This window comes from Solanum stenotomum, chromosome 3 (assembly GCF_019186545.1).
Source record: "Solanum stenotomum isolate F172 chromosome 3, ASM1918654v1, whole genome shotgun sequence".
Classification (NCBI taxonomy): Eukaryota; Viridiplantae; Streptophyta; class Magnoliopsida; order Solanales; family Solanaceae; genus Solanum; species Solanum stenotomum.
This window is the reverse complement of record NC_064284.1, coordinates 4,705,777-4,729,331: the sequence shown is the minus strand read 5'-3', so window position 1 is coordinate 4,729,331 and position 23,555 is coordinate 4,705,777. Positions and strand designations below refer to the sequence as shown.

Sequence of the window (23,555 nt, the reverse complement as noted above, 5' to 3'; positions counted from 1 at the left end):
GAGTGCCTACAACTGTCTACAAAACTGTACGTGGAACGCGTGGCTGTCATTGTTTATTTTATAATCGTGGCGTTGAATTAATTTGTATTGAATTTCGATTAATTTTATAAAATATTTGTTACTTTCTATAGTCAAGTATAAATACGTATGAATAAAGACTCACGTAATATTTTTATTTCCGCTAAAATTTAAATCTTAAACTTCATATTTTTTAATCCACTTCATTTACGACTAGGCCGACAAGCCCGTGGTGCGAACGCGTGGCTGTCATGCTCCCCACATAATACCTTTGCCACTCATTTTTGGACCCTTTTTCTTATCTTCTCGACCCTTCTTTTATCGAACATGGTTATGACATGTTATTTTCCGACGTTAAATTTTTTTATTTATATATAAATTATGAAAAGGCAAATGTTTGTAATGGAAACAAAAAATTCATATGCACACAGTAATAATAAATAATGAAGCTGAAATTTTACTTTTCAAGTATTTGTATTTTCTTTTTGAAGTACAATAATATATTTGTCACACTCACATAGCTATCCTAAAAAAAATATAATGGTAATATTTCACATTGGAATATCAGATTTGAATATTGATATTATGTCTAATTAAAGAAATGTCTAAATTAAGTTAGTAGAAATATTTTGTTGTAAAATATGAGCAATCCACTAGTATATATACATAAATATAAATTGTTTATGTATTAAATAAATAAACAATCCACTAATTTAATAAATTTATAATATCTTTTTTGGAAATATTAGATTTGACTATTAATATTATCTCTCACTTTAAAGATATGTCCAAATTAAGATTTTGAATAAAGACACTTATCATTAGCCTAACTCGTATATAAACATGAAGAATGTACATAAAAAAACTCACAAATTACTACATAAATTACTGTCTGCTTTTTTATTATTGACTATAAAAAAAGATGACATTATCCTCAAAAATCTTTTTGATCTTCTTTGTCATTGTTGCGATTGCATCAGGTACACCCCCCCCCCCCCCTCCCCCCCTTTTTTTTTTTTTAATAATACACTATTTTAGTAAAAATCATAGATCTAAAAGATTTAAATTTCACTGATTCAATCTTTAAGTTCTTAATACTAAATTTGTGTTTTTAAAATTTTGAGTTTAAATATACTATTTGTTACTCACCTTATTCCATATTTACTGAATTTTTTAGGCTTTTTTCATTATTCAAAATAATTAAATTGTTCAAAGTTCAAGATAGATATTTGAATTTTTTTTCATATTTGTCCTTTCATTTATTGAAGTTTATATTTTCTAGGAGATACTTTCAATGTTTTTATGATTTCACAAAGGGTAATAGTGAAAACTATGATAAATGATGTCCTTAAATATTTTTTTTAATATGTGTGCATTGTCTTACAAATTCAGTTAATATAGAATAGAGAAATCATAATTCAATAAACTTTTAGACAAACTTATCCATAGTAGTTATTGTTATTATTTTTTATTTATAATAACAAAAAAATAACTTGTCACATCTCCAAGCATTGTAGTTATGTATTTACAATTCAAACTCTTATTTATTTATTTTTTTATATTTAAAATTTTTGATTTCGTCACTGACAGTTTGCAGAGCACAAGCATATTGTGATGAGGGATGCGTCTCTTATTCGAAGGACATATGCAACAGTGTTTCTACCGATGAGGGATGCAAATCTTATTGTTCTGATAATTTTGAAACAGTTTGTGATGCAAAATGTGTAGCAGATGATGACAATGTCTTGTGGTGTGAATGTGACCTACCATCAGATTTATGTTTACAAAAATAAGAATTATTTGTGTTATCCTATTAATATCCTAATATTTTAATATATTATAATTAAAATTAAAGGTGTTTAGTTTTTCTTCTTTATTATTGATTTTTTATTCTTTAGTTATTATATAGAGAAAGATTAACTTGGACATATAATGCAGAAAACATAGATAAATTGAAATCCATCAATTTCTTTCAAATCAAAATAACATTAAATTTAAGCAAAAGGTACAATTTACGCTAATAAATACAATATTGACCAAAACATAAATCGACGAAATAAAGACGCAAAGATGCACGGTCCTCTAAAGCCCGGGGAAACTTTCGATTGAAAGGGGAAAATCTAACACACGAAATGAACAAATCAGAGACAGGAGGCATACTAAATTAATGAATTTATGTTGGAGGTTGTTTAAGAACAAAGTTTTACTATGATAATATTGGCATATTGCATTTCACCATGAATAAATTTATATTTTATTATATAGTATGAAATTGAAATCTAGGGGGAGGTGGGGCGGGGGTAGGCAGAACAAATTATACTTCTGACATTGAATAGAATATCAATATCTCATAAATAAAAAAACAGTAACTAACACATAAATGACCCATCATATTCCACAGTGAACTATTGTAGTTAAAGGCACGTATATTTAAGATTTAAATTTTATAGGTTCAATCTTTAATTTTTTAGTACTAAATTTGTGTTTATTAAATTTTGAACTCAAATATTTTATATATTATAAGTTAGATCGATTTTAACATATAAATTTATACTACCTATACAATATTATATCCGCCCATGTTATATCTCCAAAGTAACTTGTGAACATCTCCAAGTATTTTATTTTATTTTTTAAATTTATTTTTCATATGTTCAAAATCGCATTGGAGTTCTGATAAAATTTGAATCGCACAATGTAGGACCTATTTGGGGATGACACTCTCAACATGATTTTCTCCATACATCTTATTAAATTCAATTAATGAAGAATAACAAGAAACTATTTTTTTTTATTCTTCATTAATCGAATTTAATAAGACGTTATTTTGAGTATGAATATTTTAGATATGTTGTGAGGTACACTCAAATAGTCAATTTTTTTTATTTTCTATAGTTAATTATATCATCTTATTTTAGCAGTAATTTTCATTTTATTTTCTCACACATTTTTTATTAATTAAATTAAAAGAGTATCGTTTTAAATATAAATTTAAATATATATCATATAGGTTAGCAGGATATACTCAAATAATCAAATTCGTGTTTTATGTAACTAATGATATCAATCACATATTATTTATTTTTCTCTTTTTCATTATTCTTCATTAATATTGCTCTTTAAAAGAAAATTGCTATCTTCGTAAAATCATGTGTGTGAAGCACATTTGAAACAGAACACATTTTTATTCTCTTCCCTACATTACATTTTCAATTCATCATGTCCATTTATTTATAATTAATTATTATTAAGATCTTACTCAATCCTAAATTGACAATTTATTGAATTTAGAATATGTGTATATATGTATATAAATTCAATGTAATATATACATTTTTTTATTATGTATATAAAGTTGAACATTTTCAGTATATGATTGATTAACCTTCAAAAAAAGAGTGATAATCAAATTTAACTATTGACATTTATATTAACTCTTTAATGAAAAATGTTCAAATTAAGATATTACTATTGATCTTTTTCCAAATTAAGATTTTAATAACGGTACTTATCATTAGCCTAACCTGTATATAAACCTGGTGAATGAACACATAAAACTCACAAATCATATAACAATACATAAACTACTTTATTATTATTATTATTATTATTGGTGATGGAAAAAATGGCAATCTCCTCAAAAATCTTATTGATCTTCCTTGTTCTATTGCCATTGCATCATGTATTCCTTTTTTTCTACGATAAATTATTATAGTCGAACTTACAAATTCAAAATTTAAACTTTATTGGTTCAATCTTTAAGTTCTTAGTTCCAAATTTATATTTTTATAATTTTGGGTTCAAACATACTATTTGTTGTGAAGTTTTACCCATAAACCTATACAACCTTCAAAAATACTAGATTTACATGAATACGATGCTAGTAGTTTTATTATTAAATTTTTTATTTATAACAAAAAAATTAAATGAACTTGTACACATTTTCAAACATTATAGTTATTTATATATCTACCACCCAACTCCCTCAATAGGTAAAGAAAAAAATGTATCTATATTATTCTCTTTTTATCTTTTGATTTTTTTTTATAAAGATTCTGATTCTGTTAATGATCGATTATATTATGACAGCTTGCGTAGCACAACATGGACATTGCAATGAGTCATGTTCTGTTACTTACAAGTTAGAGGAAAGTATGCAGAAATTTTGCTAGCAATAATATATGTGAAGCCTTTTGCTCTGGAAGATTTGGAAGAATTTGTGATGCAAAATGTTTATTAGATGAAGAGGATGTTTTGGTTTGTGAATGTGAGATACCAGCAGACTTATGTCCCGAAAAAATAAAAGATTATTTCCTAATTTTTTTAAAAAAATAATTTGAATTATTATAATTAAAAATAAATGTGTTTCTTTTTCTTTATTGTCGTTTTTTCTTCTTTTATTATGTATTTATATAAATTTTTGTTTAATTCAACTAACAAATCTATGTTTAAGCGTGTTTACAAACGAGGATTTACTATAATAGTATTGCATTTCAGCATGAATAATTTGTTTATTATTATAAAAGCATGAAACCTAATCGAAAAATTGATTTACCAATTGTCATTTATTTTTTTTAGAATATTTAGGACTTTAAAATAAAAATAAATTCTCTTTTCAGAAAATAATATAATTAACTTTCAAGTGTGTAAGAAATCCTAACATAGCATTTTGAATAAATTTTTAATCTTATGTTTCGATATTTGAATTATTTTACAAAATTATACTTCAATTACTTTTTTTTTACTTGACTACTATTTACAACTTTGAAATCGCTTACAAACCTCGTCCTCCGCAAGGAAGGAACGAATCAATTCCCTTTTTCGTCTTTTGGTAGCATAAAGAAAATAGATTTAAATTGACAAATTTATTTAGTGGAGATTTATTTCTATGTTAAGTGTCTTTGTTGTGTTTGCATGTATCACTAGTAGTCTTCAATGCTTCCGTTATTCACTTTGTAATGTAGTGTTTAGTTGTGGCTGGTCTACAATTTCTTGGGTTGGGTCACTAGCTTGAGGTTGTTCCTGATGTTGGACTTCAACAATGGTAGCCACTGTCTCTTCAGTCTGAGAATTTGCCTCTTTGTCGCTTGCGGCCTGGGCGGCTCGGTTCGGCTGATCTTGTGGGCATGGTATTTTGTCCGTAGTTGAATTGACATCTTTTGAGTTGTTTTGCCGGATCGATCGCTCAAGATCTTTGGTCTTCATACCAAACATAATCACTCACTAGTTGGTTGAGAAAATAAAAACATAATTTCGGTTTTAAAAGATTAATATTTTGAATCATTATTTTATAAGAGATAATATTTCAGATGATCATTTAATCAATAACTCGTAAGTCGTTCAACTTTTTTTTTTATATAATATGAAAGCCATTCAACTAAAAAATTTCTTTAAAAATTCACTAAATTTTATTTTATAGCTCTAAATCTATAATACCATGAGTAAGGGTGTACAAAATCGAACCAAACCGCAAATCGAGTCAAACCGGAAAAAAAAACTCGACTAGTGGTTTGGTTTGACTTGGTTTGGTATTAGAAAAAAAATCCAACTATATTTGGGTTGGTTTGGTTTTAACTAAAAAAAAAAACCCAAGACCAAACCAACCAGACATTATATATGTAATTTTAAAATTTTATTTTATACATAAAAATATTTACTTTGATATAATTTTAAAATATTTCTTATACTATTTCATAGTTTTTATCTTTTAATATATTATTTCAAGTTTAAAACTTAGAATTCGGAATGGTCCAATAAAGCTTATAGTTCATGTTGATAATTATAATAAAACTTAAATCAAAATCAAATTAATAGTAATGCAAAAAAAAAAAATCAATTCAACATTGGTTTAGACAATTAAAATAGATTGCTTTAGACAATTAAATACATAATCTAATTTTAATTTTCCTTAAATATTTAGTAATGTAACTAATACTTATTAAACTTATTTTAGCATGATTTAGTACTTTTAAATTATGATCATTTTCATTATGACTTTGCAATATTTATTTTATATGATGATTTCATTATATTTTTTATTGAATATTTTAGTGTCATCAGTACTCATTTCATATTTTGTGTTATTTTCTTAAGAAACACCTTAGATAATTGTATTTTGGTTAGACTAAAGAAATATTTGGAGCACAAGTTAATTATATGTTTGTATGAAAACTTTACCGAAAAAATTCAAAAATCTGGGAAAAAAAATAGGAGGTTTATTCGTTTGGTTTGATTTATAAAGTTAAAAATTCGACACAATGGTTTGGTTTGGTATTTGAAAAACCTGAACCAACCCGAGGTTGAAAAACCCGAAAGATCCAAATTTTATTAGTTTGGTTTGGTTTATAAATCAATTTTTTTTATACAAATAATTTAGTTTGATATTTAAAAAATCTGAATCAACCCGGTCATGTACACCCTAAAGCCCTAACCATGAGAGTGAAACACATGGACAAATCGGACACATGCGGCTCTTTTCTTTCCTTAAATAAAAAAAAGGCAGATAGTTAGATTTTTGTATAAAATACTAAAAGAACCAAAAAGAAACAAAATCAGTTCTTCCCTTCTTCTTCTAATAGTCGGGCCCACACATGGACAAATTAACGTTTGGTTTGTATTACAATACAAATAAAAAATCGCAAAGTGCACTAATATGAAGGATCCCATCTATCCTCATGTTTTATTAATACTAATAAGAAGCCGTCCATTACAAGAAAATAAAAATTATTGTATAATAATAAATATGAATTAGATGAGAGTGACAATTTACAGAGAAAATATTGAGAAGAGAGAGAAACATTCCAACAAAAGAATAGAAATATGTTTGAGCGAATTTTAACTTCTTTGAGCTAAATAAGGAAAACAAATATATATTTTTTGAATTAATTTTAACTGATTGAGTAAAAAAAAGGAAAAAAGTATTCCTATTTTGTTTTGAATCCCCTAAATTTATGGCATTCTTAATTATCCTTAATACATTCAAATTAATGACATATCCGTTTTTTCTTTTTATGATTTTCAAAAAGACGTTTTTTACTATTATTTTAAATTTTTATTTTTTTTTATAATAAAATGTTACAATCGAAAATTTTTTATTGTTACAACTTGAAAGTTTTATTATAGGGATAAGGGTCTAAAAAATACCCCAACTTTGGTCGAATTCGCTGTTGCGATACTAAACTTTAATGAGGACCTATTACCTCCCTAGACTATTTAATACCGTATTTTAAACATATATATTTGTCCACGTGGACATAAAAAATAATGCAAAATTATAAACAGTAATGTGTCTACGTGGGCACATATATACCTTTAAAATACACTATTAAATAGTTCAGGGGGTAAAAAATATACTATTAAATAGTCTAGGGAGGTAATAGGTCCTCATGAAAGTTTAGTATCGCAACCCTTTATTATACTGTCATAACTTGAAAATATTTGTCTTATATATGTCGTTTATAAAATTTTCACACATATAAATTACTCGCGAATTTTTTATTATATATTTATTTTTTTATATTTTACGATGTTTTAATTAATGAAAATTCTGATTTCGTTATTGACTTATGAGGCACAATGTGTAGACACATGTACCTCTTATTACCAACACATATGCGATCAAATTACAAGTCATGATCAATGTCAAGCTTTTTGCCCCAAAAGATTTAGAACAATTTGTGATGCAAAATGTGCAATGGAGGACAAAGAACTTGTTTGTGAATGTTTCCTACCGGAAACTGAATGTCCCAAAAAATAAGGGATTAGTTGTTAATTGAGAATTAATTTCCTAAATTTTAAGTAATGATGTGAAATATTATAATTGAAATTAAATGTGTTTTTTCTTCATTATCCGTTTTTTGTTTTTGTTTTTTAACTTTTCAAGAAAAAAGAAAACATGGCTATTTGATGTCAAATAAATATTAAAGAAAAAACTTTTTTGCCAATAAATTTATGGGGAATTTTCGCATATCGCCACTCAAAAATAACTTAATTATGCTCCATAGTTATAATTTGCTAATTATAATTTGTAGCTACATGTTAGAGGGAGGAAAGAGGCGAGCAAGATTGGGAGAGGGAGGAGAGAAAGGATAGAGAGTGGAGAGAGGCTAATTGTATTTGTATATCTGTTATTTAATTGTGTGTGTGTGTAATTTGTATTTAAGTTGTGAGTCGTAATTAATTCAAACTATAGTTATGTTAGCTAATTAGCTAGTATATGTTTGCTTATCCGCATAATTTTTTCATAAATTAAAAAGGGGCTATCAATTGTCAATTTATATGTTATGTTGTGCCATTTTTTTGTTCTAAAGCCCCCAAAAATCAGCAAATTTATTCAGGTCGGACTAAAAAAACTTTTTCTAAAATGGGCTCCAAAAGTCTTAGCTCATCTATATCAAATCAGGGGTTAGACCAGATCGGCCCAGCCTATACTGACAAATCTGATTTTAAGTGAGTTAACTTATAAAATAAATTAGTTAGATTTAAGGGATTCTTATCTAAACATTTGGCAATTTATTTTATCAAAATCCTAATCATTCCTAAATTGACTATTTATTGAATTTATGGTTAATTATAATTATAACTAACCTGCTTAAAAGAATGACAGTCAAAATTTGACTATTGATATATAAACATGAAGAGTGTACACAGAAAAATCACAAATCATATAGACTTCAGAAACTACTTTTTAATTAGTGATAGAAAAATGACAATGTCCTCAAAAATTTTGTTGATCTTCCTTGTCCTTATTGCCATTGCATCAGGTATCCTCTTTTATTTATTCTTTTACTATAAAATGTTTTTGCCGAAGACAAATAATCGGTTTAAGATTTGAATTTTATAATTTTAATCTTAAAGTTCTTAACACTAAACTTGCACCTTTTAAATTATTGGTTTAATATATTTTTTGTTGTAATTTTAGTGATTTTTTTTATAAAATCAAAAGTTATGCTACTTGTCGAAAGCACTTTCGAATCTTTCGCAAACTAAAGCAAATAAAGAGTTTTATTCTCCCTTTCAATCAATCAGAAGTAAGAAGATTACTAGTCCAAATAAATCATGTGTTACAACGTTGCATTCTTCTCTTATTATAGCCTTAGCAAAAATAAAAAATCAATCCAACTCATTAACTTTCAGCTATGCACGAGATTAAAAAAAGATCGTCCACAATGGTCTATAGCCTCCTTTTTTAATTATTATTTATAATAGAAATTTTTGAATGATGTACAATATGAAGCATTATAGTTATATTTCTACAACCCAACTCTCTTAATAAAAACTACTAAAACATATAAATTACTTGAGAATTTTTTATTCTGTATTTATTTTTATATTTTAAGACGTTTTAATTAATGAAAATTCTGATTTTATTATTGACAGGTTCCGAGGAAAAATGTAGCGGTTATTTCCTAGAAATATGCGATGATATTTCAAACCATGATAAATGTTATGCTTATTGCGCTAAACGATTTAAAACAATTTGTGGTGCAAAATGTTTAATTCAGGACGAAGCAATCCTTTGTATATGTTCCCCACCGGACTCTGAATGTCTCCAAAAATAAAGAATTAGTTAATTGAGAGTTAATTTCCTAAATTTTAAATAATATATGAAATATTATAATAGAAATTAAATGTGTTTTTTTTCTTCATTATCTGTTATTTTTATATATATATATATATATTTGTGTGTGTAGGATAAATTGATGTTCAATTCAATTAACGAATTTATATTTGAGAGTGTTTGAGAACAAATATTTACTATAAGTCGATAATAGTATTGCTTTTCACCAAAAATAATTAATAAGGATAATAGTATATTTTTATCCCTGAATTATTATCTTATTCTATTTTTAGTCCTCGTATTATTTAACTAAGCCTATTAGACCTTCAAGTAATATAAATGTGTGATTTTGACCCTTAATACTAATAAATGCTAAAAATTTGACCGGAACAAAATAAGAAAAAAAAATAACTGTAAAAGACGAACAAATATAAGAGATTTTTAGTAGGAGCATGTTCATATTCAAGATCTATTTTATTACATCATATCTAAAAAAACTTTTTATAATGAAGAAACAAGATCGTATTGTACATAATATTCTCAATTAAAAAATTAGAAAGCTAATGAAAATAAATTTGAACAACATAGATCATCAAAGAAAATAAGACAAAGGGATTTATAACCAACGCTTTTATGGATCTATGCCTCAGAATTTAGTCAGTCTAATCAGAGGCGGAGCTAGGTGGGGTTCGTGGATTCGGACGAACTCAGTATCTCGTCTCTTTTCATTCATTTTTTTTGTTTTACTTTTTTTTTAAAGCTGGGATTCTGTTATAGTTTTAACATTTGTTAATATTAGGGATCAAAATCACATATTTATATTAAATGAAAGTCTAATTAATATGCTTAGCTATATATTACAAGAACTAAAATTAGAATAAGATAATAATTCAGGGATTGGATGACTTATATAGTTGAGTGCTTCCATATAAGTTTAAACTAATTCTAAAAAATAGACACTCTCCTCGTCGTCCTCATTTCCATCACCCTCTCCCAAACTTTCATAGGAGGATGTGTTAAAGATTATTTCTTAAATAGTTTGATCTCAGTAATATACCCTTGTGGTTTGTATGGTTTTTCAATTAATTCACCAAACATAATCACTCACTAGTTATAATAAAGTAAAAAGACAAATATTTGAATGAAACATTATTTTGTAATTTCCTGTAAATCTAATGTCACTCAATCAATTTATATTTACTCCTTGTTTAGCAACAATTTATTTATAATTAAGATCTTACTCAATCCTAAATTGAGAATTTATTGAATTTGAATATGGGAATATGTGTATGTTTCTAAAAGAAGTGAATCAAATTAAACTATTGATATTCTGTCCAGATTAAGATTATAATAGAGATACTTATCATTAATCTAACATGTATATATAAACACATAAAGGGTATACTACATCACTACTTTTTTTTTTTTTAATTATTACTATTTTGTAATTGAAAGATGTCAATTTCTTCAAAAATCTTGTTGATCTTCCATGTTCTTATTGCCATTGCATCAGATACATTCTTTTTTCTACAATAAAATGATATAATCAAAGACAAATGGATTCAAAATTTAATCTATAAGTTCTAAGTACTAACCTTTTATTTTTAAAATTATGATTTCAGATATACTATTTATTGTACTAACATCTGACTTATTTGTATATTTACTTTGCTTCATAATGAAAATTTTGATTCCATTATTGTTATATATATATGATAGTTCGGACAGGAAAAGGACGTGCAGACAACATCGAAGCGATATAACATGCAAAGCTTTTTGCTCTGGACGATTTGGAGTTTCCAAAGTCTGTGAAGCAAATTGTGTAGATGAGGACGACGTCGTTTATTGCCAATGTACTCTACATATAGACACATGCCCTTAAAATTGAAGTTTTTTTTTTTCATTGTCTTTTTATTTTAAAATTTCTTGAAATGAGGATTACTTATGAAATTTCCTATGTTTTAATAAATTGATTTATAAATGAATTTGTGTTTTAACATATTTAAGAGTCAAGATTTACTATTATAAGTAGTAATAGTTTATTACTATTCTACGAAGTACAAAGTCACAATGTGCTATGTGAAATATTGATCGATTATTTTATTTATTTTTCAAATAAATTTAACAAATGGAAAAAATAATAATTTGATGCACTAAATCTCTCATTATTAAAAGAACCACAAGAATTATACGTCAAAAACTTTAATGCTTCTGTTTTCATAATTTGAATTTTGAAACATTATTATTTAATTATTTTTATAATATTTAAGATTTAAAAATAAAATGACATATCTCTGTCTTTTTAAAAAAAAAAAAAGTTATTAAATATACATGTACTTCATTATGTAAGAAATTCTAACAATTGCAGATTTTATTTTATGTACCTTAAAATAATCAATAGTTAACTTTCGTTAACTTTAAGAACCAAGATAGCATACTTTAAATAACTAAAGGTTAAATCTGCATGGTCAAATAACACATAGATAAAAATCATAATTATGTAATAATACAAGGAGTAAAATCTATTTCCCTTATAAAAAAAAACAAGTTTTTTATTTGAAATTAATAAAAATACTACTTACTAAATATCTAAATTTAATTTTGGCCAATTTTCCTTCCACGTGTTTTTCCATCAAAACCAAAAAAGGGCAATTCGTTTTCAAATTCATCAATGTTTGCGATCTGAAACCCCCGCATCACTATCACTATCATCATTACAATTTCTGCTATTGCCTCTCATTTAGGTAATCCCTATTTTCTTTTTTTCCATTTTAATACTCTGATTGTAGCGTAGAATCAAATATTTTTATTAAGATGATTTAAAATATATATATAAAAATAAATGCTAAGAAAAGTAGAAAGATTCAAATGTGGTTGGGAACTGATCCCTGTAGTATTAATTGGTTTCATCAATTTGAGGTGGTTGAGTTGAATGATTCAAAATCACAAGGAGGAATCACTACCAATTTATCATTAACATAATATTCCTTTGATGGTTCTAAGGAGAGATTGAGGTAGGCCGAAGAAGTATTGGAGAGAGGTGATTAGATATGGCATAACTCACCTACAACTTAATGAGGACCTGACCCTAAATAGGAGGATATGGAGGTCGAGGAGATTAGGGTAAAATGTTAACAGGTAGTCGAGTATTATCTACTTTTTCTTATATGTATGAATATTATTATTATTACTACTTTTGTATTATCTTATTCCTTTGAATCTTTTATTATCCATTGTTTCTTTTGCATTGATTTTCGTATTATTTGTTGTTGCTACTGTTCTTATGCCCATTATTTTCGACATTGCTTCTTTGCTTGTGAATTTCTTTTTCAAACTTGTTTTGATATGCTTTATTTGAGACCGAGGGTATATCCGAAACAACCTCTCTACTTGCACACGGTAGGGGTAAGGTCTGCGTATACATCACCCTCCCTAGATCCCACATGTGGGATTTCACTGGGTATGTTGTTGTTGTTGTGCGAGAGGAAACTAAGTTATGCTTCTTTACTTTGTAGGTTTGGTGACTTGGTTGAAGCAAAAATTGATCAAAGAGAGGAAAGTTCAGATATGGTGAGTTGCATTGAAATGAGAATAATGTGTTGATTATATAAATAGATTCTAATACTTTCATTTTTGGTATTTTCAGTCAGCGCTCTTTAATTTCCATTCCTTCTTGACGGTAGTGCTGTTATGGATTTGTACATGCACTTATGTAAAGATGCATTTTCCGGCACTTCTTGAACAAAGAACTGGGTAAGTCTAGCTAATACAATTTCTATTATTCATATACTGCGTGCGATAGCCTGAATTGTCATTGTTGGCATTCAATTGCCTGAACTGGCAACCCGGTGCTGCATATAGACAGCAACAATCACTTTAGCCACTTTCTCTGTTCCCTCCTCTGTAAAGGATGGAAGGAATTTGCCATGAAGTGAAAGGGAAACTGAAAATGTTTGTATTAGTGGATCTTCTTTTTACATCCTAATTAGATACACTACTTATGGTAGGTTTCGAGGATTCTTCTGGAAGGCTGCTAGAATAGGTAAAGAAAGTTATTTCCTACCATGCTGGTAATGTTGGTACTTAGAAACTGTCTGGATTGATTTGCTAACTTTTTAAAAAATTTACATTTGATTCGTTTCTTCTCATGTAATTGAGTTAAATAACAGTGTATGTAAAATTCTCTTTAACCAAATTGCTTGCATGTGGATAATCCCATTAAAAATGCAAGCTGTGGATTTAATGCTGAACTGCTGCTGAGATGAGTACCTGTTACAGATTATATGAGTGGATATTATTGCATAGCGCGGTTAAGCATTGTTTATGTGTATGCATAATTTCGACTAGGAAGTTAATACTTTAGGGTGATCGCTTGTCCCTTGGCTCAGGTTCATCTTTAACAAACTTTTGAGAAGCGTCGTTTTCTGCTCCTACTAACTTTTCATAACATCTCTGAATAGTCCATTTTTCAAAATTCAAAAGGCACATGGAAGTGATGTAGCTAGAGAAAATGAACTTATGAATTGCAAATAACTCTGCTGTCTATCATAGGATGTGGAAATAACGAGAAAAGAAAGTTGTCAGCGTAGAGAACAAACATTAGAAAACAGGGAAATCATTTCTCTGTTGTAGGATAGTGAATATAATCTTCTGCCAAGGTGTTGCTAACTGCTGTACTTCAACGTGGCAGGTGAGCGGCTGAGTCCTTGGATGGCTGTGGGCTGCTTGACAATGGGTGTTTCAATAATCTTCTTCTAAACTCAAACAGTTGCTTATAACAAAAAAGAGCTAATTTTTCTGCATCAAAATGCCTTCTTTGATCAAACTTGAGCACTGAATCATTGTCACACTACTTTGATTTGGAACTAAGCTTTTGCTTGTAAGATTGTCTTTGTTATGAGGAGGGTCGATGTTATCGATTCTGGCTTTTGTAACACACTCTACAGTCCCCACTTGATACCTTTTTGTTTATGATCGTGGTGTCTGAGTCAGTTTTTGCGCATCTCGAGTCCTCAACTAATTCCATGAATGTCTGCCATGATACCTATTTCTGCCAACAAATCTAAAAAATTTGATGCTGCATTATATCTTTTTATTGATTATGTTATGTACATCATCTATCAGTTATAAGAAAATTGACGTAGCTGGTACTAGAGCTTGCTTGTGATCCCAAAAAGAAAAAAAGATTTTACTTTTTGTAACAAGCGAAAAGTAGGCGTTTGGCCTTCTAATTTGGGGCTCAGTATTGAAATTTTGATTTGAGATCACAATTTCAAATCTCAAAATTTCTTAAAAGTATGATTTCAATTTCAAGTTTGTGTGGTTTTGTTATTTACTTTTTTAAAAAATAATAATATTAAACCTGATCCATAGGTTTATATTTTGAAAAATAAAATAATTTAATAATTATAAATTTTACAAAAAAATAATCAATGTTTAACATGAAAAAATTATATTAAAGAATAACGAGTTATTACTATTGTTAATTTATTGAACTAGTAATTTTTTAAATTACATAAAAATATGAGAAGAAAAAATGGTGGAGAAAATTAAAAAATGAAGAATAAAACCTTTGTCTACAAAATAAAAGTCTAGATAGTAATTCGACTAAACTATTAATATCCCTCATTTGGCACATGTATATAAGCATGATAGATCAATTTTTCACTTTATCAAATTGAATTATTACATCAATTTTTATATTAATAAACCGTACCAAATTAATAAAAATAGGTTTTTCAATTTTCTTTAGCTTGATTTGAAACATTTTACAATAAAATGAATTTTATTTTTATGAAATAAAATTATTAAAATGAATTTTTTTTTGTACAATTATTATTTATTTAATATAACTCATTGTAAACAGTTATATAAAAAACTATCAACCATAATGCCACAAATAGGGAAAATATATTATATATATTTTTTCTCGTATTTTTGAATATATTTTTTTTAAAATAATCAACGTGATAATTATCAAATGGAGAACATATTATAAATATATAAATGATATAAAAAAAATTTGGATAAATAGTATTCACCATTGAAAAAACTGATTAAAAAATTACACAAAGAATTAGAAAAATAAAAAGGTGAAACGAAAGAAATGGCAAAAGGAGGGATGAGAAGTAAAGGTAGGAGAAAAATACATGGGTCCAATCACTCCACCATTGTTAATTATCAAATATAAAAAAGACAAATATATCGAATGATATAAAAAAAAATTGAATTAATAAAATTAATAAGTAAAAATTGATCTGAAATATTTTAGGAAAGAAGAATTAAAGATGAACTTTTTTTAAAAAGGGGGAAAGAAAAGAAATGGACAAGTAAACGGATGTGTAGTAAAATGAATGGGAAAGAGAAATAACAATGTAAAATAAAAGAGATAGAAATAACAATATTGAATAAAAAATGTGGGATCTACACATTTTTTTATTCAAAAATAATCTCTTACCTACAAAATCATAGTTGTGTCTCTCCCACCATAAAATTTCTCATTGCATTGATTGTTTTCCTCTACTGACCAAATTGTACGGAAACTGTCATTAACTTCATTATTGTCCTTGTTCTAACTTTTCCATTTGTGTTCTTTTTTGTCTTATTGTTTTTAATTTTGCTTCTTTTTTCTGGTAATTTGGGTCTTGTAATAGAAAGTTAATGCCTCTAATATGACAAAAAGAACTGGACAAATTATCCATAAGCAAAGAGTTTTCCAACTTCATTCTTTTTACTTTACCAAATTGGTGAAACTTATGCTTCACATCTGGTTAATTTGTCTCAAACATGCAAGTGAGTAGTTGCTCTCATTTATTCCAAGAGAAGATAGTTTGATATCTTCATTATAGACATTTTAGTTGAACTTAAGTAACTTTTGAACAAATCAATAATCCACACGTTTGAAAACTTCACATAATTAGTCTTTGAATATCCAAAATGCAACCCAATTCATAAACTCGTAGGCCCTACACATTGAATGCAAATGAGTTAGTTAGGCAAGTAGGTGAACTTCCACTTCCCACAACTAACCCCTATATTCATTTATTTTTTTATTATCTCCAAATATTTGTATTTCTTTCAACAATCTATTTACTACATTTCAAAAATATTACTCCCTCCGTCCCATTTTATGTGAGGTACTTTGATTCGGCACGGAGTTTAAGAAAGAAAGGAAGACTTTTAAAACTGAATGATAGAAATTTGTGTGGCTGTAAATCATTTCATTAAGGGTAAAATAGATACTTTATAGTCAAATTGTTACTTAATATAAAAATGTGTCATTCTTTTTTGGGATTGACTAAAAAGAAAAGTAAGTCACATAAATTGAGACAGAGGGAGTAATTACGATCTAGAGCTCATGTTGAAAAGCTATCAATGAACGTGTCCTCTACACATCCTCAATTTCTCAAGTTAGGTGGGATGAGCTACAACACGTAAACGCAATATATATATATATATATATAAATATTTCTTAAAACATTACTATAAGAAATGCACTTACGTTCTTTAAAACTTAAATTATGATTCTACCTTCCACTAGCAACTTTTTTGGTATAACCATTTGTTAAGGGTTAAAACATTCGAGAAAAGAAAGTTAAGGGATTTTCGGATAAATTATTAAACATATTAAGTAAATTACTACTCCCTCCGTCCCTTTTTAGTTGTCCACTTTAGAAATGGCACACAGATTAAGGCAACAATGATTAGCACAGTGAAGTTACAATTTTACCCTTATGACAACTTTTCACTTCAAAATTACAACCACTTATTTGAATTAAAGTGAAATAAATTGGAGGGAAACAACATACACTTTTACAATTTTCAAGAAGTGTAAATAAGGGTATAATAGGAAAAAATTTGTTGTCCTTTCTTGATTTGTCAAAATGGGCAACTAAATAGGGACAACCAAAAAAGGAAATATGGACAAGTAAATAGGGACGGAGGGAGTACTTATTTAACACAAAAAATACAAAACTAGGCCAAAACTACTGATTCTACTAAACTCATAAGCTGAATATTAGCTGGCTAATTTCGATTCACATGATCCAATAACAAAAAGATAAAGTATTCCTAAAAGTTCATTTTATCATTTTGAAAGAAAAAAATCTCAATCTATCTCACCGAGCAAAACTACAAGTATATAGATATTTCCACTCAACTACATCTATGGTGGTCCCATTTGATTTTTGTCTTAATTTCTCCAACTTCCTCATATGCCTTTTTTTAATTTCATCTTCCAAGTTAATTGGCCATAAATTGAAGTAGAAAAAATATTATATTAAATTTAAAAGTAAAGTTAGGTCCTTCCTTTTGTATTTTTCTGTGCTCTGCTAGTAAAGTAATGGAGGGAAAAATTGAGGCAGCAGAAAATGAGCTACACAATAATAATGGGCTAATAAAATTGCAGCAACAAGGAAAAGAGATCCAATCAATACATTGCGATGACGCCACAATCAATGAAGAAGAGATGAACAAGATTTCTCTTCTGAGAGCTGTAGTTGAGAAACAAGATCCGTCTTCTAAGGTAATTGTATTTTAATTTTAATGCTGTGTTTGTTGATTTTTTCGATGTTAAAAGTGAAAAATTGAAATTTGTTTATAGACATCTCCACTAATTTTAAGTGTATTGAGTTAAGCCCAATATTCGTTCTCCTAAAGTATGTTGAGACCCAACATTATGTAGTGCTCGACATGTTGGAGCTAGGTGTTTGTTAAGGCGTGACTTTTAGATGAGATGTTCACACACTTCATCGTAGTATCAGAGCAGGCAAAGGTCATGGTCATAGACTTCTTCGTAGTATCAGAGCAGACGGAGGTCCTGGATCGAATCTCACCCTGCCCACCCATATTAAAAAGAATTTCCACATGCTTGGTCATGAGTGTCCTACATTGATTAAGGGAATGGACAATTGCCTCTTCATATGGTTTTGTGTCATCCTATATGTTTGGGGTTTGAGTTAGGTTCAAGGTTCATTTTTTTATCTGGTTTATACATCAATTGTTTTGCAGGGCCGGCTCTATGCATACTTTAATAAGGCATTGGCCTTAGGCCCCCAATTTTAGGGGGCCTCAATTTTTTACCAAGAATAAATTATGTGTTGATTTTTTATAGAAAAAATATTGATTATTTATGATAAAAAGTATAAATTTAAAATTATTATTTTATTCTCTTCAACCTCATTCAAATAGAAGAAATCAAGAAAATATTGTTTTATTTCTTACACTCTCTCCACTAATACTCACATTACTTTAGTCTTTTTAACTCCTTTTACACTCTTTTTTTTATAATTTTTGATAAGTTAGAGAAATATTCTGTCAAAAATATCAATTAATAGTTGAAAAGTATTTAACAAAGTGAATTGTAAATTCTTCTTCCATTTCTTCTTAGACTTTCAAGCATTACAACAACTATAGTAAAATGTGGGGTAACCAAATTATCAACTTCATCAAAGCTATGGTTCTAACTCTTATACTTATTTGAAATTTGTCAACTTATTACTTGTAGAACTATGTTAACAATTCATATAATGATTGCCCGAGTAAAATTATATTTTCAACGTTGAATTGATAAATCTTATTTAAAACTAATAATTGAAAAAGAAATCGAATAAATCATTTATATATAAAAAAATATTAAGTAATACTTTGCATTTAAAAATGTAAGAAAAATAAATTTTAAATAAATGCATGTGAAGTTTATTTGGATTTTAGGCCTCTAATTAAGATTTCGCTTTAGGCCTCCGATTACGTTAAGCCGCCCCTGTTGTTTTGTAGGAAGTTGATGATTTTGCGATAAGAAGGTTTCTTCGAGCAAGGGATCTGGATGTGGAAAAAGCTTCAACAATGTTGTTGAAATACCTAAAATGGAAGAAAAGTTTTGTGCCAAATGGGTACATTTCACCTACTGAGATTCCAAATGAGATAGCACACAACAAAATGTTCTTACAAGGTGTGGACAAATTAGGACGCCCCATTGCTGTCGTTTTTGGTGGCAGACATATGCCGAATAAACAAGGAGGTCTTGAAGAGTTCAAACGTATGTGTTTTTTTTGTTGATACTATTCTACTTGGCCTGCTGTTTTTTGGTCCCTGAAATGACTTTTGAACAGATCAGGTTTTCTTATTGTTAAGTCATTGTTTTGATCTACAGGATTTGTTGTCTTGGCTTTAGACAAACTCTGTTCAAGGTACACTACTAAAAATATAAGTCCATTTTACTTGTTCAGTTTAGAAATCAAGAGAGAATTTATCACGTTAGTTCTTAACTTACCCTCCTTATTAACTTAAGTCATTTCCCAGAGCACTGGATTTATTATATTTCAAATGGTGTTATATAGTAAAATTGTTGTTTTGTTTATTGCTCCTTGCCAAGTGAATATTGGACAAGTAAAAATGGACGGAGGGAGTAATTGGCATGTTTGGCCTCTATTTTTGAAATTAATGTGTAACTGCTTGTCTTGATGAATCAGAACTTCACCAGGAAGGGAAAAGTTTGTGGTAATTGGGGATTTACAAGGTTTTGGCTATTCCAACAGTGATGTTCGTGCATATCTTGGCGCTCTATCCATTTTACAGGTCTACTTACCCATTTTTCATTTGATTTTTACCTTCTATACATACGATTGCACAATTTTAGTTCACAGGTTCAAATCCTAGATGTGACCGTCTTAGTAATTTTTTGAAATAAATTTCTGGTTCGACTACTGAGCTTACCTAGTCAAACAAGTTAAGACTTAAAGATATATACACCGGCACTCAGATGGTGTAAAAACTCTTGACACTTCCGGTATATGTTAAGTGAAATCCTTTTCATATTTCCTTTTGGAACTGTAATACGTAAAGGCTCACCATATTATATAGTTCATAATCTTGAAAATTATTATTAATCGCAGGACTGCTACCCTGAAAGACTCGGAAAACTGATTGTGGTTCATGTTCCTTACATATTCTGGACAATGTGGAAGCTTGTGTACCCTTTTATTGATAACAACACCAAGAAGAAGGTGAGGCTCTAAAATGGTTGATGGAAACAATGCCAGCGATAGCCTTGTTATTTCAATCTTGTATTAAAATCATCTTTTCTCTCAGATTACATTTGTGGAAAACAAACGACTCACGGAAACTCTACTTCAAGACATTGATGAAAGCCAGCTACCAGATATTTATGGAGGCAAAATGCCATTAGTTCCTATTCATGAAGCCTAAGCAAGTAGTTACATATCATTATTATTCAGAGCTGGTTTACGAGTTGTTTCAGGTAATGCACTCGATAAGAAGACAACGTTTGTACTATGATTTTACATTCGTAAGCATCTAGCTTTTATATAGAAAAGAATTGAAATATTCAAATCAGGCTATAGCTCTGTTATTTACTCTAACTGGCACAGCACATAAGAGTCGAATACTCCTAAATTTAAGATCCATGTAGAAGGAGAAACTGACTGCACTCAGCACATAATCCTTATAACTACAGGCACCACTTGCAAAATGAAGTAGCCATTCGTTTCTGGAACATATAAACAGCATTGGTAGCTTAGGAGCCTTTCTTATAGCAATTGAGTTGCCCTCTTTGTGGATTCAATTTGGTTTTCTCGTTTTTGATTGAGTTTGGGTTATTGTTATTTGATCGAATTCAATTGAGAGGTGAAGTTATAAAGTCCTTGTTGCTAATAAATTCAATTAGTTTTCGATATTTCCACGTATGTTTTCTTATTTCTTTTCAATTACCCTTTTGATTCTTATCACCGTTCTTATAATAATCGCTTCTATAGTATGATCGATGTTGGTTAATGGGTCTTTGTTTTCAATCTATTGAAGATAAAAACTTGCTTCGAAAAGTTATTTTTTAATGACCAAGTGTGTTCGGGTTAACTTTCGCACACCGTGACTAAATGCATGGGATACCTAAAAGCTATAATTTATGTACTCCCGTAACTAATTCGAAGTGAAATTATTACCTCCTTAAATGATGACAAGACATATATGGAAGGAAACAACACTTGGTAAAATTACAATCCAATGTCTTTGGGTCATTTAATTACAAAATATGTATATACTAAATATGCATATATTATATAAATGTAATATACACAACATATACCATCGAAGTGTATAAGAGTATATGACTGTAGTGAGCATTTAGGTAAGTTTCCCAAAATACTTTCCTAGTTTTGCTTAATTTAGACAATTGATTAAACAACATTCAAATTAATTAGAACATTAACCAATATATACAAGTGACTTTTGTAAACTATCTTTTCACTGACCTGACATTTGCAATTAAATCAAGACTCTGAGATTTAGGACATGCCATCATTAACACTTTGAAACGTTTTTCAGCCTCTAACAACTTTTCTTTTTTCAATTTCTTTGTTTTTTTTTTTTTGTGTTGGTGGGGTGGTCGAGGAACACCAAAAATAAAGTAAATAATCAAAACTCTGAGTTCAAGTTCTTTTTTCTTTTCAAATATAACAAAATAACATCCACAATATAGTTATTAAAGACTTTTATTTAGTAGGAGATATTTTTTCTTTCGATAGCTTTTTTATGTCATATGTAGACCAATTAACCAAATATGTTATTTAGTATAATATTATGAGTCGTCTAATTTATCATCGTCATAATTTGCAATTAATATTAGTTTTTTTTTTTTTGTATGACGCCCGATTTTGATACCAAAAAGCATCTTTCAGAATAGCTAAAATAGTCTAAATTTTAGAAATAATATACTTCTTGATGAAGAAAAATTAAAGTGAAACAATTAACTAGATGAAATTTTTTTAAGTAGTCACTTGTCATAGATTTTAAATATTTTTCACTTATTTTTTATATTTTTGAAACTTATAGAGTTAAAGTAGAAGATGTAGTTATATTTGATTATACCTTTTACAAACAATATTTGAAACAACTTCAAACATTAAAAAGTGAGTTGAAACATAGGTTATAATATTATTTCTTTTCAAATTTGAAATACAATTTTAAGTTCTCGTAACTAAATACTTCATCTGTCCAGTTTTAATTGTCATGTTGCGCTTTTCAAAAGTCAATTTATTTAATTTTCAAAGTTAAATTAGATTACATTAATTCGATATTTTAAACAAAACAATTAGATACTTAAAAAATATACGGAAAGTATTATAAATTGCAATTTTTTGCATATCAATATGATGCAAAAATACATCATAAAATATTAGTCAAAGTTTTTATAATTTGACTCTAAAAAGCAAACCATGACAATTAAAAATAGACCAAGGTAATACTGATTATCAAATTAAATTAATAATTATACTATAAATAAATAAATAATTTTTTTTAGTCAAAGGAATTGTGGTGAAACTTTTCTTGTTAATATGAGAAGAGACAAAAGTAAAGAAAGTCCAAAGAAGTTAAAGCTGGATATTCAATTCTGCGAATCTAATGCAATGACTCTCTGCAACTCAGCGACAAAATTTTATAAAATCCGTACACTGCTCTGCTCTAATAGTACGTGTCATCATTTCATTGGTCCAAATTTTTAGTCTTAAAGTTGACCACATCTTTCTTATTCAGTACGAATATTTTATGTATAATACTGTTATGAAATATATTTTATTTTGATAAAAGGATATCATTTCCAAATTTATATAGTTAGTTACTCCATATAGAATTGTACTTTTGAAAATGTTAAAATATTTCGACTAGTCCTGAAATAGAAATAAGCATAGAAATTCACACCAGGGAAGTAGTTGAGAGATTAATTTAAATTATGAATGGTTCATGTGTATAATAAGATAAATAAATAAAATATGAACACTATACATAAACTATGGTGTTTTACTTATGTATTTTTATTCATTTTTCTTTGTTTGCTTTATTCCTTCTATTATCATTGTTAAATTTTGTACAATGAAATAACAATTTTATACTTAAAATCAGTAGGCAGTGGAGGATGTAATATATAGACAATGAATTCAACTAATCATTCCAATACTTTTCGAGA

The 23,555-nt window shown here is 28.1% G+C and overlaps 2 protein-coding genes across 2 annotated transcripts; both read left to right on the top strand.

Moving 5' to 3' along the window:
* The first annotated feature begins 12,274 nt into the window (after positions 1-12,274).
* On the top strand, positions 12,275-14,615 carry LOC125860044 (uncharacterized). The gene is made up of 5 exons (XM_049539940.1): positions 12,275-12,321; positions 13,093-13,147; positions 13,224-13,330; positions 13,585-13,619; positions 14,268-14,615. Exons 2-5 carry the CDS (start codon positions 13,145-13,147, stop codon positions 14,333-14,335), a joined length of 213 nt encoding a protein of 70 aa, XP_049395897.1. The 5' UTR covers positions 12,275-12,321; positions 13,093-13,144; the 3' UTR covers positions 14,336-14,615.
* A 3,136-nt stretch (positions 14,616-17,751) lies between these two features.
* On the top strand, positions 17,752-20,926 carry LOC125860701 (uncharacterized). Its single transcript, XM_049540708.1, has 6 exons — positions 17,752-18,101; positions 19,352-19,613; positions 19,728-19,764; positions 20,047-20,152; positions 20,470-20,580; positions 20,666-20,926. Exons 1-6 carry the CDS (start codon positions 17,919-17,921, stop codon positions 20,780-20,782), a joined length of 816 nt encoding a protein of 271 aa, XP_049396665.1. The 5' UTR covers positions 17,752-17,918; the 3' UTR covers positions 20,783-20,926.
* The last annotated feature ends 2,629 nt before the right edge of the window (positions 20,927-23,555 follow it).